Below are 17,500 nucleotides of genomic sequence, written 5' to 3' on the forward strand. Positions count from 1 at the left end.
AGACAGACAGACAGACAGACAGACAGTCACACATAGTCAAATAGACAGACAGACAGACTACCAGAGACATAAATAGATACTTTATTAATGGGATGGGGTGTGTTATGCAGACATGACATTGTTTAAAGTGCTTATATGTCATTCCTCACGTACACAAAGTTTATAGCACTAGCTTAAATAAAAGTAAGCTCCCTATCCACAAACCACACTACACACACCAAACACACACCAAACACACACTACACACACCAAACACACACTAAACACACACTAGATGTTAATGGTGAGAGCCTCTATTCATGTTTGTGTTTAATAATTAGATGGCTGGATTGAATAATTAGAAGGGGTGTCCAAATACCTTTGTCCATACAGTGTATTCAAATTCATCAAACCAGGTCTTTATGTGCTTTGTTTTGTGCACAAACTACAGCCATGCTGGACCAGGAAGTGATCTGCTGCCACACCAAGCATGTGACATAATAATTTCACACACCTGTCAGGAGTGGGCGTGGCTTAATCACCTGAACTCTTCATAATAAGAGGTGCTGATGTATTTTTGACCATATAGAATAGATCATTTATTGCTGTGCACAGTTTGTCAGCCCTCTTCTACCAATACCAGTGTATTCATAATTTCTGATGAGTACAGATCCTCAACATGTTACCAATGCTGTTATTTTTTGTGCCGTTAGCATTAATGGCTGGTCGGTTCGCTAGCCTGAACAAAACACTGAGTGATACAATAATGCTGAATGGTATTTTCATTTAAATAAAATGTTAGCTGGTGGACAAAATCAATTATTAATAATAATAATAATAACTAGAGATTGCATTATAATAATATTAATAATAAAAACAATAAGTATTATAATTGTAATAATAGTGATAATAATAATATCTATAATAATAATAATAATAATATATAAATAATAATGATAATAATAATAATAATAAATGTATTCATATTATTAATATTAATAATATTAATATCGTGAATAATAATATTAATAAAGATATTTATATTATTAATATTAATAATATTAATAATGTGAATAATAACAATACTAATATTAATAACAATAATAATAATAATAATAAAGGCATTTAGATTATTAATATTAATAATATTAATAATACTATTAATAATAATAATAATGATAATAATAACAATAATAATAATAATAGTATTTATATTAATAATAATTATTATTATAATACAGGTATTTATAATAATAATAATAATGGCGTTTATATTATTAATAATAATAATAATTATTATTATTATTATTATAAAGGTATTTACAATAATAATAATAATGGCGTTTATATTAATAATAATAAGAAGAAGAAGAAGGAACGATGGCTCGGTGGGTAGCACTGAAGGTCACCAAGAAGGTCCTGAGTTTGATTCCCAAGTACAGCGGTCTGAGTCCTTTCTGTGTGGAGTTTGCATGTTCTCCCCGTGTCTGTGTGGGTTTCCTCCGGAAGCTCCGGTTTCCTCCCACAGTCTAACAACATGCAAATTAGGTTAACTGGAGATACTTACACTATAGGTATGTGTGTGTGTAATGCTGTTGTGGTGGAGGTTCGATTCGCCGTTCGTCACACGTCGTGAGTTCTGAGGTGCACTCTGTTCCTGTAGCTAGCATTAAAGAAGAATCAAAGCCTCTGTTCATAAATAATAAGTAAAACACACGGCATTAAATATTTCTGAGACCTGTTCTTAGCAGATCCGCCGCAGGCACTGCCACTGCCTCAAACCTGCAGTGTTACAGCTCGTAATGAATAAACACTGAGATCTGTCGAAAATACTGAATAATGTGATCTGAGCTACACCTACTACACATATGTACTTTGTGGGTATACAATAACTGACTGTAGTCCATCTGTTGCCCTGTACACTTTGTAAATCAAAAGGCATCCCTATTGGAACCCTATGGACCAGATGTTATTTGGTGTCGTTAACCATTCTCGGCACTGCAGTGGCGCATGTGTATCAGTGTACTGGTGCATTAGTGGTTTTTACACAGCAACCAGGGTTTTTACACAGCATTTGAAGACCACACCCACTTAGCCCGGGCATCCCGCACACGCTGGCCAATTAGTGCCAATTGTGCCTGTTAGAAGGCGCCCAGCCGACCGGTGCCAGCGCCGAGTTTCGAAACCAGGGTGTTCAGAATCTGGGCGCTGGTGTGCTAGTGGAATATCCCACTGCACCACCTGGGCGCCTAATTTAAGCATAGCCAATCCACTACATTGGGGACCCTGATGGCATCCAAGGAGGGTGTATATTCGCCTGACACACACACTCCCTCCACCAATCCCATTTTATTCGCCTATACTTCGGTTTATTTGCGTGTGGAGAGCCGCGCCCTAATCTCTGCCCTCCTCCACTTTCTGTACAGGTCCTTACACAGTGTCGATCATGCCACCCCTTAGTCCAGTCTTTCCCACCCAACAGACTGGAAGCCAATTGTAGCAGACCGGTAGCAGAGTCGAGATTCGAATCTCGGCGCTGGTGTGCTAATGGAATATCCCGCTGCCCCACCTGGGCGCCTTTTCCTCCACCAATTCCTTCTTATTCGCCCATACTTTGGTTTATTTGCGTGTGAGGTCGGCTTAACGTACGAGCAGCCACGCCCCGATCTATGTGCACTTCCACTTTCTGTACAGGCAGCCTGGGCAATCAAGGTCCTTACACAGCATCGATAATGCCACTCCTTATTCCGGTCTTTCCCACACAGCAGACTGGAAGAGGGCGCACCTCCGATCGGTATCAGGGTCGAGACTCGAACCCGGGGGCTTGGAATCTCGGCGCTGGTGTCCCCAACCTTTTTTGCACCACGGACCGGTTTCATATAAGATATAATTTCAGGAACCGACGGGGGCGGGACGATTTAACATAGAATAACTATGGAACGGAAAATCAGTGTGAATCCTGAGCTGCAATGAGACGCTGCTCCCACCTAGTGGTGATTGGGGACAATAACACCCGAAGAGTTTTGGAAATTTAATTGGTCTTGTAGCGATCTCTACGGTCTCCGTTGCTGGGATTTTTAAACCCATCAGTGCCAGTGCTAGAGATAATAGTGCTCCAACCAAAAGTATAAAGCCAACAGTAACTACTTAGAAAAGACTAAAAGAAGATGAACACAGATTGTACATTCAAATAAAACAGCTCCAGTGTTCCTAATAAACAGGCCAGTAGGTTAAACAGAATTTACCCCGTAAAGACCCAATAATAACTGGCGCTCTGTCTGGTCTTCGTTACTCCATCATGCAAAGTGATTCAAAGTAAGCCAAGCCAACACGAAAGTGAAATAAAAACACTTAACACCAGTTCAGTTCGTCTTCATTCAAAATTCATCTGATCGTTCGCCCGAGTCTCCACTGAGAGAACTTCAAATCCAGACGTGTGGGCTAAATAAAAGCCAGCGCCAGTAATCCATCTGTTGTCCGTCTGATGCTAACCCCGGACTTTTGATTCACCAGAATGATTCATCGTGCTTCCAAAAACTGAGAAAGGACCGAAGAGGATAAACAGGACGGCACATCATCATAGACCCCTCAGACACCTCAGACTATTTCTAAAACCCATAGACACCTCAGACTATTTCTATAGCCCATAGAAACCTCAGACTATTTCTATAGCCCATAGAAACCTCAGACTATTTCTATAGCAGATAGACACCTCAGATTATTTCTATAGCCCATAGAAACCTCAGACTATTTCTATAGCAGATAGACACCTCAGAATATTTCTATAGCCCATAGAAACCTCAGCCTATTTCTATAGCCCATAGACACCTCAGACTATTTCTATAGCCCATAGAAACCTCAGACTATTTCTATAGCCCATAGACACCTCAGACTATTTCTATAGCCCATAGAAACCTCAGACTATTTCTATAGCCCATAGAAACCTCAGACTATTTCTATAGCCCATAGAAACCTCAGACTATTTCTATAGCCCATAGAAACCTCATACTATTTCTATAGCCCATAGACACCTCAGACTATTTCTATAGCCCATAGAAACCTCAGACTATTTCTATAGCCCATAGAAACCTCAGACTAATTCTAAAACCCATATAAACCTCAGACTAATTCTAAAACCCATAGAAATTTCAGACTAGTTCTAAAACCCATAGAAATCTCAGACTAATTCTACAACCCATAGACACCTCAGACTAATTGTAAAACCCATATAAACCTCAGACTATTTCTAAAACCTGTAGAAACCTCAGACTATTTCTAAAGCCCACAGAAACCTCAGACTAATTCTAAAACCCATATAAACCTCAGACTATTACTAAAACCCATAGAAGGCTAGCTTAAGACCCAGATCTAAAGGTACTTACAGTGTTTATGATGCAGATCAGCATTGTATATATCCCCTATATAAAAAATGTAAGTGCTCCCCCTGGTGGAAAAACTCTTGCCTGCTGAAGATGTGATTTCTAAATTTCATTACTTCCTCTAATCTAGTTCATCTAGTTCCTGCACTTCGATGGCAAAACAGCAACGTTTAGGTACGGTTGACGCATTATCATTAATTGCTGTCGCGAGTCGGATGCTTTTGTTTAATTAGAAACCTCCGGAATCATTTATTCTTACCTCAGTTAATTAACCTAATTACTTACTTAATGCCCTGATTAAACTGTTTTGTCGACTGCCTGTTTTGTGGATTATTCGAGCTCTCCGGAAAGCATTAATTTTTATACTTTTTTTTAGCAGACTGATATTGATGAGGGCTGAACTGTTGATATAAATCAAACGTATGGGTCAAGTAAAGTTTTAATTAGTTAAGTACTTACTTAAGGAGAAGAATGAATTATTCACTACCCTGATACACTATTATACACCAATACTGTTTGTTTCTACACTCACTGTCCATTTTATCAGCACTTCGTAGTTCTACAATTACTGACTGTAGTCCAGTCGTTTCTCTACATACTGTTTTACCCTGCTTTCATGCTGTTCTTCAATGGTCAGGACCACCACAGGACCACTACACTACAGAGCAGGTATTATTTAGGTGGTGGATCATTCTCAGCACTGGAGTGACACTGACATGGTGGTGGTGTGTTAGTGTGTGTTCTACTGGAATGAGTTTTTAAACACCTCACTGTCACTGCTGGACTGAGAATGGTCCACCAACCAAAAATATCCAGCCCACAGCGCCCCGTCCTGTGACCACTGATGAAGGTCTACAAGATGACCAAGTCAAACAGCAGCAATAGATGAGTGATCGTCTCTGACTTTACATCTACAGAGTGGACAGTGAGTGGACACTGCATTTTAAAAACTCCAGCAGCGCTGCTGTGTCATCCACTTATACCAGCACAACACACACTAACACACCACCACCATGTCAGTGTCAATGCAGTGCTGAGAATGAATCACCACCTAAATAATACCTGCACCGTGGAGGTCCTGACCATTGAAGAACAGCATGAAAGGGGGCTAACAAAGCATGCAGAGAAACATACAGACTACAGTCAGTAATTGTAGAACTACTGTACAAAGTGCTTCTATATGGACAGTGAGTGTAGAAACCAGTAAGTAGCTCACCTCTGTGACTGTTGATGTAGATCTTCTTCTCTCCAGCAACATGCGCATGGTCGTTTTTGTCACCAATGATGACGGTCAGGGTGCTCGTCACGGTCTTGGGAGGTTTCCCGCTGTCCGTCATGATGACCGGTAGAAGGAACTCCTTCTGCCGCTCCCGGTCGAAGGCTCTCAGCGCGGTGATCGTGGCCGTGTCATTTCTGTTATCCTGCAGGTAAAAGTCGTTGCTGTAACGGTACTCCGGAGGAAGAGAAAACGTAAAAGGTGAACCGTTGTCGAGGGAGTCCCGATCGACTGCCCTGAGCAGTGTGGAGCTGCTGTTGAGTTGGACCAGGTGAGGACCCGGGACGTTCTCCCACACCACGGGCGCGTAGGCGGCCTCGAACTCGGGTCCGTTGTCGTTTACATCCAGCAAAGAGATGTGAATAGATGCCGTGCCAGTCAGTGGTGGACTTCCATGATCGCTCGCAAGAATGATCAAGTTATGCTGAGCGGTATTTTCGCGGTCCAGCTGAGCGCCCACGGTCACCAGCCCGGTCTCGTCGATCGAGAAAAGGCCGTACGGATCGGACTCGGGAGTTATGCTGTACCTGATCTCTCGATTCAAGCCAGAATCGGAGTCGCTGGCAACCATCGTTGCGACGCTCGTGCCGACCGGAACGTCCTCCCTGAGAGCGGGGATCTGCAGGAAGTGAGGGATGAAGACCGGCGCGTGGTCGTTACAGTCCTCCACCTCCAAGGTACAATGCAGCAAACTGGAGTAGTCCAGGTCCTCCACCTTGATCGTGAGGTTGAAGCGCTGCTCGCCTGGCCTCTCGAAGTCCAGGCGCTTCTTGAGCCGCAGGGTTCCGCGTTGCTCCTGCCGGTGGCTCACCATGTAGAACTTCTGCTCCGGATCGCCGGCGATCACGCTGAACGTCAGCTTACCGTTCTCGCCGGCGTCCGCGTCCTCAGCCGACAGCTCTAGCACCGCAGTGTTGGGCTCGCTGCTCTCGGGAATCCGGACTGAACAAGTGCGGTCCAGGAAGAGAGGCGCGTGGTCGTTGACGTCTGACACGTGGACGGTAGCGGTGGCCGTCCCGGTCATGCCACCCCCATCTCTGGCTTCCACTACTAGCAAGTAGGACTCTATCTGCTCCCGGTCGAGACCGGCCAAAGCCACCGAGATGGTACCAGTAGCCGGGTTGATGCTAAACATATCCGCCCCGTTGTTGCCTCCGCTTAAAGCAACGTTACTAACGATCCTATAGGCCAGCACGGCGTTCTGCCCAACTGCTGCATCGTCTAGATCGGTCGCGGTCATTTCCATAACCGAAGTGCCCGCTGGAGAGTTCTCGGCCACGTCTCCGTGGCAGTTATCCGGTGCACAGGCGAAGACGGGGGCGTTGTCGTTGATGTCCCAAACACTAATGATGACATCGGTGAATCCAGTCAGCCCTTCGCCACCTTCGTCCGTGGCCAACACCACAAAGCGCCATATCGCCCGTGCCTCCCGGTCCAGAGTCCTCTGGGCATAGATCTTTCCCGTCACCTCATCGATGATGAACTCACTCTCAGCTCCTTGACCGTGCAGAGAGTAGCGCAAAGCCTCCTGGTCAGCATCCTTATCTGGGTCGGTGGCTGTTACCTAAAGATCAGACAGAGTATTTTAGTACATTATCGATTTTCTAATATTATTATTCAGTTATTCATATTAACGTGTTTTATTCAGATACTGATATGAATTATTCAGTAACGTCAACTGATCAACACAGTTCTGAGATCCCAGCTTGGACTGAGCTGAGATGTTACAGCCACAACTATTGCTAAAAGGTGCAGAAGACCAACAATGTAATGTAAATGAACTGCTTCCAACATTGTAGCAACTGTTTGTATGTTCACCCTTCTGCATATTTCAGCAGAACGTCAGCTTGATCGATTCCAAAATTTTGTGCCTCCCAGAAACGTGCAAGTCTTTATCAATATCCATGTCAAAAGTCGTCCACATACTTTTGGACGTACAGTGTACGTCATTGACCTGTAGATTTAGCAGTCACATGGTATTATCATTCCTGCACCAGGCACCTCAGAGAGGAGGTTGAGAGACTGACTCACAAAGCATCTCAAAAAAACACCCGCCAACATCTGTTTGTGGACACCTGATCACGATCTTGCTGGATATTCCATTCCAACCCAATCAAGGTTCCAATTTATCCCAATGGTGGTCAGTGGAGCCGAGGTCAGAGCTCTGTGCCAGCCACTGGACTTTTTTCAAACCAAACCCATCAAACCAGGTCTTTGTACACAGTGGCACTGTCAAGAAGGAACCAGAAAGGTCCTTTCCCAAACCGTTGACACCTAGTATAATTATAAAGATATAAAATGTATAACATAACAGCATTCCTGGGCAGTTTTAAAGTAGACAAGATATGATGGGCGTAGAAGGTGGGACTGGCAACCCCAGTGACTGGACTTACTTTCATTTGGTCACCAAGACAGTTATGTTTCAGACATTATACACCCCTGCACCAGCCACCTCAAATCATCTCTAGAAAGATCTGCCAAAAGTCTGTGGACACCTGACCACGATCTTGCTGGACATTCCATTCCAACACACGTACAACATAACAGCCTCCTTTCTTCTGGAAAGGCCTTCCAGAAGATTTAGGAAGGTGTCTGTCAAACACCACCCAAATAATACCTACTCTGTGGGGGTCCTGACCATTGAAGAACAGCATGAAAGGGGGCTAACAAAGCATGCCGAGAAACAGACAGACTACAGTCAGTAATTGTAGAACTACAAAGTGCTTCTATATGGTAAGTGGAGCTGATAAAATGGACAGTGTGTGTAGAAACAAGGAGGTGGTTTTAATGTTATGGCTGATTGGTGTATGTTTTTTCGTTTGTTTGTTTTTCTACCTGGCAACCTGGCAACCTGGCAATTCACATTTCGATGAGCGGAACCTATTTTTAATGAAGGATCTACAGCCTTGCAAAACATATGCGGTTCTTCGGGACGCTGCCAACGTTTTTTGGCATTGTTTTTTATTGTTTTTATATTTTTTTAACTGCACCAAGGATATTTTATATTAAGGTTGTCTGGGTCTGCTGAAATATTGATGGTAAACATTAAAATAGACTATATTTTTATGACAGTGAGGGTTAAACTCCTAACAGAATAAAAGGATGTATGGGAAACCTGTTAATGCATTCCATGGTCCCGTGGACGTGCATATATTTTAGGCTTATGTAAAATAATTGGGTTGTTTTTGACACTTATACACTGAAAATAACACAAATATAATATAAACACTGAAGTAAAAAGCTGATTCTTATAATTTCTCAGAACCTCGAGCTGTAACACAAGTTTAAAAGTGAAACAGTGAGGAAAATCCAGCTGAACACAGATACACGTGGAGTTTTCAGAGTGAATCTTACCGCACTGCTCAAAGCGCTGAGCGCTGAACATTGTTAATTTCAAATTAAATAAATACGTTTTTAAAAACAAACTGAACACGTTGAGTTTAAGGGACCATTTTCACGACGAAGGGCGTTGAGTTTCAAAGATTTTGAGTTACAAGGTACCGCTGTACATCAGGTGGCGACAAACCAGGCACCCAGACAGACATGATTGGCTGTGTCTGAGGAAGGGAATGGTCAAACGTGTTCTTTATTGCTGCTGCTGGCTGGTTAAAGCACGTGCACGAGGAATGCATGTTAATCTGGTGCAATTATGACCCCTGCTGGCTGATCGATGGCGCCTGCACAGGGCTGAGGAATGATGCTGATCAGGGTGTGGCTCTCCGTGCACAGTGCTGATCGGTATACCTGTATATGAACTCGACTCGTGCGGGTAAAAAATGCAGTCTGTACTGAGCACGTGTCCAAGGGGGCGTGTGTCAGTCGAGAAACGTCCTCAGTCAGCGGTGGAGGGTTGAATCAGTCGACTCAATCAGGTGAACGGAAGCAGTCGGTGACTTTGTATGTGTCAGAATTTAGAATTTACCATCTACAGTGCATAATATTATTAAAAGATTTAGAGACTCAGTGCCTGCAGCAGACACTTTGGGCTTTCTGTTTGGGCATGGGATGACTAGGGATGACCGGACAATGTGGGTGGGGACTTCAAACTCTGTGTCAGGACCCCGATTAACAAATAGAGAGGCGGATTAGGGATTGCAGTCTCCAGGCTAAGTGAAGCGCGCTGTGACTAACCTCGGTTAGCATAAAATACATGTTGGCGTTAAATCTCTTACCTGCAGCACGAACACCGGGGATCCATCCAGCTCCTCGGTCACGCTGCCGTAATACTCGTTGACGGAGAACACAGGAGCCTCGTCGTTCTTATTCACCACGTTCACCACCACAGAAGCGTAATCCTCCCACTTCCCATCCGACGCCAGCACGTGCAGCTTGTAGCGTTTGGTACGCTCGTAGTCCAGCGGCTGGGCGATGAAGATGGTGCCGACTTCAGGCTCCACGTCGAAGACACCGCCCGTGTTGCCTGATGTTATCTGGTAGCGCAGTTTAGCGTTGGCACCTGCACGAGAACAGAAAAAGCGGGTAAAGTACTGGACTGGTAATCAGAGGGTTGACAGTTTAAGCCCTACCAGATATCTAATTAACAACTGGGTATCATTCAGTGCATCTACATTAAACTGAGAGGAGCTACACTGACAACACATAAGTTCCTTACTTTCCACTAAACTTCCCTAATTTCCTCTGGGAGTGAGTGAGTGAGGAACGAAGTAAAGAAGTAAGTAAAGAAACAAGTAACCATCCATCCATCCATCCATCCATCCATCTATCTATTACACCCACCCTTCCCTCTATCCCTCTATCTATCCCTCTATCTATCCATCTATCTATCTATCTATCTATCTATCTATCTATCTATCTATCTATCTATCTATCTATCTATCTATCTATCTATAAGTAAGTAAGTAAAGAAGTTAGTAAAGTAAGTAAAGAAGTCCATCCTCCCATCCATCTATCTATCTAGAAGTAAGTACAGAAGTCCATCCATCATTTCATGCATCCATCCATTCATCCATCCATCCATCCATCCATCTAGAAGTAAGGAAGTCCATCCATCCCTTCATGCATCCATCCATCCATCTATCTATCTAGAAGTAAGGTAAATTAAGTAAAGAAGCAGGTAAAGAAGTCCATCCATCCATCTACAGTATATATCTAGAGTAAATAAAGAAGTCCATCCATCCACCCATCCATCCATTTAGCCAGCCATCCACCCATCTATCTATCTAGAAGTAAGTAAAGAAGAAAGTAAAGAAGTAAAGACCTCCATCCATCCATCTACCTTTCCATCCACCCACCCATCTATCTATTCCATCCATCTATTCCATCCATCTATCTGTTCCATCTATTACATCTATCTATTACATCCATCTATCTATTCCATCCATCCATCTATTCCATCCATCTATCTGTTCCATCTATCTATCTATTCCATCCATCTATCTATTCCATCCATCTATCTGTTCCATCTATCTATTACATCTATCTATTACATCTATCTATTACATCCATCTATCCATTCCATCCATCTATCTATTCCATCCATCTATCTGTTCCATCTATCTATTACATCTATCTATTACATCTATCTATTACATATATCTATTCCATCCATCTATCCATTCCATCCATCTATCTATTCCATCCATCTATCTATTCCATCTATCTATTACATCTATCTATTACATATATCTATTCCATCCATCTATCCATTCCATCCATCTATCTATTACATCTATCTATTACATCTATCTATTCCATCCATCTATCTGTTCCATCTATCTATTACATCTATCTATTACATCTATCTATTACATCTATCTATTACATCCACCCATCTAGAAGTAAGTAAGTAAGAAGTCCATCCATCCATCAATCCATCCATCCATCCATCCATCCATCCATCCATCCATCCATTGGAATTGGTCACATGACACTCCATTCCATCCTGGCAGGCTTTAAAGTTTTATTATTTAAAGCTGCTGTAATTGAACTGTAATTCATTTGACTAGAACAATGTGTTAGAGTCCTTTACCATTAAACCCAACACATATGAAACCAGCACAGACATTAACACAGACATCCTGTCTCAATCTGATACTTCACCACGCAGTCCTCCAGACTCTCTCCACCTCCTGTGTCATACACGTGAAAACCACAGTCGTTCGGAATAAACAACCTAAATATCAGAACTGGCAGATTATTTCACCCTCCAATTAAAGGATGGCAGAGAGAGAACGGAGAGCCTCTGTTCAGAGGGATGCAGGAGAAATCCGCAATCTCTCAAGAGAGCGGCAATTCAAGCATGAGAGAGAAAATAAGACACGAGCAAGAAAACAAATGCTTAATCTTGCAACCTCTATAGCACGTCTCAAAACGTTCCAAACAAACAAGAGAATGAATCGCTGTTTTGTTCCAGATTAGATTTACGCTCGCTAGGCAGATCAGCTCCCGGTGGAGCACTCTGAGAGCAAAGAGAGATGGAATCAAAAAATAAAGGAACAAACAAACAAATTCTGCTCAACCTGGTTCTCCCAGAACCTCAGATCTCAGAGCTGATAGAGACAAAAATCTCATTGATGAATATGACAACCACTGAGCAAGTGGACAAGATGGCCAGAACATAAAAGGAGCTACTCCCACAAGTTGCGTTAGTTTGGACGTGTTTCATATTGGCAGATGGATTTTTCTGTGTACAGTATTAAAGTATTAACCAGCGATTATGAATGCAGTAATAAGTGGTGTGTATTAAAAGTGGTTTGTTAAAGCATTCCCAAGCTCCTGTGGTGAAACCATCACAAAATGACTCAGGGTTTTAATGCGCGGCCGTCTGAGGTATTAAAAGTTTGCAGGAAATGACTCAGACCAGCTTCAACCCTCACCGAGAAAAAGAAATGCGTAAATACGCTGTTTCTTTCTGTTTGAATTTTAAACACGACCGATGACACGGCGGTAGAACAAACGGTCGCAATAATGCGATTCACAACTGCAAACTCAGCGCTTAAAGGCAAGACCTGCTGTTTAATATTTCAAAAAGCATTTGTATGGCTGGGGATTCCAAAGCTGTTAGGTGAGGCTGAGGTCAGAGTTCTGATGGCCAGGAAACGGCCTTCCCTAAACTGTTGCTGCAAAGTTAGACATATAAATTCCTTTATATAGCTGATTAACTCACCTGAACATATATAATTTCATTAATATAACTGATTATAGTTATATAACTGATTATAGTTATATAAAGGTGAATAAATCAGTTCTATAATTTCGTTTATATAACTGATTTGTTCACCTGTAGACATGTAGATATATAATTTCTTTTATATAACTGATTATAGTTATATAAAGGTAAATAAATCAGTTGTATAATTTCCTTTATATATTTACTTATTCACCTGTAGATATATAATTTCCTTTATATAACTGATTTATTTACCTGTAGATATATAATTTCCTTTATATAATTGATTTTTTCACCTGTAAATATATAATTTATTTTATCTTATTGATTTATTTACCTGTCGATATATAATTTCTTTTATCTAATTGATTTTTTCACCTGTAGATATATAATGTATACCTACATACCTACTTTACATGTAGACCTATAATTTCCTTTATATGACTGATTTATTCACCTGTATATATATTTCTTTAATATTACTGATTATAGTTATATAACTGATTACAGTTATATAAAGGTGAATAGATCAGTTCTCTATTTTTTATAACTAATTTATTTACCTATATATATATATATATATATATATATATATATATATATATATATATATATATATATATATATATATATAATATATATAATTTATTTTATATAACTGATTATAGTTATATAAAGGTGAATAAATCTGTTATATAATTTCCTTTATATAAGTGATTCACTCAGCAGTAGATATATAATTTCTTTTATATAGCTGACTTATTCACCTGTAGATATATAATTTCTTTTATATAGCTGACTTATTTACCTGTAGATATATAATTTCTTTTATATAACTGAATAAAGTTATATAACTGATTATAGTTTTATAAAGGTGAATAAATTAGTTACATAATTTCCTTTATATAAGTGATTTACTCAGCTGTAGATATATAATTTCTTTTAATATAACTGATTTATTCCCCTGTTCACCAGTAGTTGCTTTGGCTAAAACATGAATTCAGTAATCAGTAATAAGGGGTGTCCCAATACTTTTGTTCACAGAGTGTCTCCCATTAGATACTTCATTTATTATTATTATTATTATTATTATTATTAGACTTTACTGGTGAAATTACTGGTGTGGACCACAGGCAAACCCCCTCCTCATCACGGCCTACCTTCATCTCCATCGTTAGCGCTGACGGTGAGGACGGCCGAACCCACGTCCGCGTCCTCGTCCACGTCCACCTCGTACACGTTCTGCGCGAAGACGGGCTTGTTATCGTTCACGTCGCTGATGAACACCCGCACGTACGCCGTGTCTGAAAAAAAGAGAGCAATCAGACAGAAGATTAACCAGCCGCCTCCGAACTCTTCCCTCATCTTTCCGCCTCTCTCTGTTTAAATAAGTCTTAATGTCTCGCTCCGTCTTCATCTGTCTCCAGTATTTCTGCTTTTGTTCCTGTGAAGCTTAATCTCTGTTTCTCATTTCCCTTCCCTCCTGTTTTCCTCGCCTCTGTTTGTCTCTTTCGTTTCGTCGCCCTCTTTATCTTCCGGGCCGCCTCTGGTGTCTGGATCTTGGATGCGTTTAAAGCCCTCGGCGAGGCAGATGGGCCTCGAGGACGGAGTTGTAGGGGGGGATTTTCTCCAGTTTTAGCATAGCCAGTTAGTCTTCAGCTTCCGGGGACCCTGATGACGGGGACCCCGTGTCCGAGGAGGGTATATTTGCCTCACACACTCCCTCAGTCCACCGACCCTTTCTTATTCGCTCTTACTCTGGGGGATTCACACGTGAGGCCAGTCTTGCAAATGGAGAGTCACTCACCAATCTCCACGTTCCTCCACTTCTGTACAGGTGCCTCAGTGTACTAACCAGGGTCTTTCTTTTTTATTTCTTTTACTATGTTATTCATGCATTTCACCCCTTTTTCTCCCAATTTACCACAGCCAATCAGTCTTCTGCTGCTGGAGACCTCGGTCGCATTCGATGAGTCCGCTGACCCCTTCTTATTCGCTCTTACTTTGATGGATAGAACATGAGGCCAGTCTTGCACATGGAGAGTCACTCACCGATCTCCACGTTCCTCCACTTCTGTACAGGCGCCTCTGGTGTCTGGATCTGCGCTGCATTTAAACCCCCTTACATTTAAACCTTACACAGCGTTAAAGACTCCACCCCCTTTTTAATCCTGTCTTTTCCCACCTAGCAGACTTGTTATTCAACCGTACTTGTGTATTAACTTGTGAGGCTTGCACATGGAGAGTCATGCACCTCGGTCTACTAACAAGGGTCCTTACACTTGGTCAAAGACCACACCCACTTTTTAGTCCCGTCTTTTCCCACCTAGCAGACTCGTGGCCAGTTTTGTCTGCACCAGGCACTGCCAAAAACTGAGGCAAGTCTTGCGCATGGAGAGTCACGCGCCAACATCCACGTTCTTTCACTTCTAACAAAGGTCCCTACACAGCATTGAAGACCCCACCCCATTTTTAGTCCGGTCCTTTCCGGACAATCTTGCTTGCTTGTGCCCGCTAGGGGGCGCCTGCTAACTTTAAAACACAGCCATGGCTGCAAAGTCCAAAACTGACCGGCATCTAATAGCTAATACTGACCCACCCATCAGTACTCAAGGAAGACAGGCATCAAGGCTCTTTCTGTACTAGCATCCAGGTGGAATGGCGTCTGCTGATGTCGTTAAACGAGGACTGATAACACACGACCGTTCATTTCCCACCTAATATATCCCCCCAGTGACAGGCGTCATGGTAACGTGATGCTAATAAACGTCCGTTCATCTGTCTGTTTTACTGCGGTGGCTAATCAGCGCATATAAACCTGCCACTTCCAGTCAAACCCGAGTCCATCGGCAGCCTGCCGCGGCTTCGCGAGCGCGCGAGAATGAAAGCGCTGTGGCTGTCAGCGGGTGACGAGTCGACGCGCGAGCGTTCCGGAGCGAAAGCGCCGTCGTGTCATTTCAGTACAAATAAACAGGCAGCGGCGGCGGGAATGACTGATTTGCCGCCTTTTTGTTTTCCGTTCTGGATGTCATGGGGATCGTTTTGACGAGACGGCTTAATTCCGTTACTGTACGGCGCTGCGCGGGCGCGAGACAACCCGTCTATCACGTTTGTGTTATACGGTCATGTGAAAAAGTTTGTGAACCCCTCGGAATAAACGGCACTTCTAAATGAATTAAAGTAACATTGATGATTTCTTTGTAAGAAATTGAGGGTTAAGGGCCTCGCTCGTTAAGGGCCCTCGTTAGGGGCCCCGTCATGTTTCACACATTATAGAACAGTTACTGGTTACACAAGATTCATCAGTTCAAGCTTAATCTCAAACACAGTCATGCCATTTTATCAGCTCCACTTACCATATAGAAGCACTTTATAGTTTTACAATTACTGACTGTAGTCCAGATGTTTCTCTGCATGCTTTGTTAGCCCTCTTTCATGCTGTTCTTCAATGGTCAGGACCCCCACAGGACCACTACAGAGCAGCTATTATTTAGGTGGTGGGTCATTCTCAGCACTGCAGTGACACTGACATGGTGGTGGTGGTGTGTTAGTGTGTGTTGTGCTGGTATGAGCAGTGCTGATGGAGTTTTTAAACACCTCACTGTCCCTGCTGGACTGACAATAGTCCACCAACCAAAAATATACCCAGTCAACAGCGCCCCGTGGGCAGCGTCCTGTGACAACTAATGCAGGTCTAGAAGATGACCGACCCAAACAGCAGCAATAGATGAGCGATCGTCTCTGACTTTACATCTACAAGGTGGACCAACCAGGTAGGAGTGGCTAATAGAGTGGACAGTGAGTGGACATGGTAATTAAAACTCCAGCAGCACTGCTGTGTCTGATCCACTCATACCAGCACAACACACACTAACACACCACCACCACCACTGTGTCAGTGTCAGTGCAGTGCTGAGAATGATCCACTACCCAAATAATACCTGCTCTGTGGTGGTCCTGACCATTGAAGAACAGGTAGAGAAACAGATGGACTACAGTCAGTAATTGTAGAACTACAAAGTGCTTCTATGTGGTAAGTGGAGCCGATATAATGGACAGTAAGTGTAGAAACAAGGAACGTGGTACTGAAATAATCGTCATGCCGATCGGATCGGTCCAACGCGGAAACATCCGGATGTTTATTTCCGACAGCGCATCCCAGAATAATCATACTTATACACAACAGCCGAGGGCATTCGGTGGCAGATCCGCGGCGTAATGGCCTGTCTGATGGTTCACCGATCGTGTGCAATCAGGACTGAACCGGGAATGGATGACAGGGCGAGTCCCAGGGACCCCACACTGACTCATGCAGTGTTCGAGGCTGATTCGAATGAGTTTCATCATGAGGAGTGTGTTTAGGTTCTGCTATAGCTCTCATTACCACACTGAGTCATTTCCTCACATCCCTCAGTGGGTTCGATGCATCTCTATTGCAGGGTGGGCAAAAATATGTGGACACCCTTATAATAAACACCTCCTTGTATCTACACTCAGTGTCCATTTTGTCAGCTCTACTTACCACATAGAAGCACTTTGCCCTTTCATGCTGTTCTTCAATGGTCAGGACCCCCACAGGACCACCACAGAGCAGGTATTATTTAGGTGGTGGATCATTCTCAGCACTGCAGTGACACTGACACGGTGGTGGTGTGTTAGTGTGTGTTGTGCTGGAATGCTGATGGCGTTTTTAAACACCTAACTCTCACTGCTGGACTGAGAATAGTCCACCAACCA

General features: G+C 42.7%; 1 protein-coding gene across 1 annotated transcript in view; it reads right to left on the bottom strand.

The window, feature by feature from the left end:
• Positions 1–17,500, bottom strand: part of si:ch211-186j3.6 (neural-cadherin) — a 270,206-nt gene that overhangs the window by 104,197 nt on the left and 148,509 nt on the right. Inside the window, exons 16-18 of the mRNA XM_062989918.1 lie at positions 13,924–14,067; positions 9,807–10,090; positions 5,575–7,198 (exon numbers count right to left, since the gene is read on the bottom strand). Coding sequence (XP_062845988.1) covers positions 5,575–7,198; positions 9,807–10,090; positions 13,924–14,067 — 2,052 coding nt within the window. The remainder of the gene's footprint in view (positions 1–5,574; positions 7,199–9,806; positions 10,091–13,923; positions 14,068–17,500) is intronic.

The sequence above is a fragment of the Trichomycterus rosablanca genome, chromosome 27 (assembly GCF_030014385.1).
Source record: "Trichomycterus rosablanca isolate fTriRos1 chromosome 27, fTriRos1.hap1, whole genome shotgun sequence".
In the NCBI taxonomy this organism is placed as follows: Eukaryota; Metazoa; Chordata; class Actinopteri; order Siluriformes; family Trichomycteridae; genus Trichomycterus; species Trichomycterus rosablanca.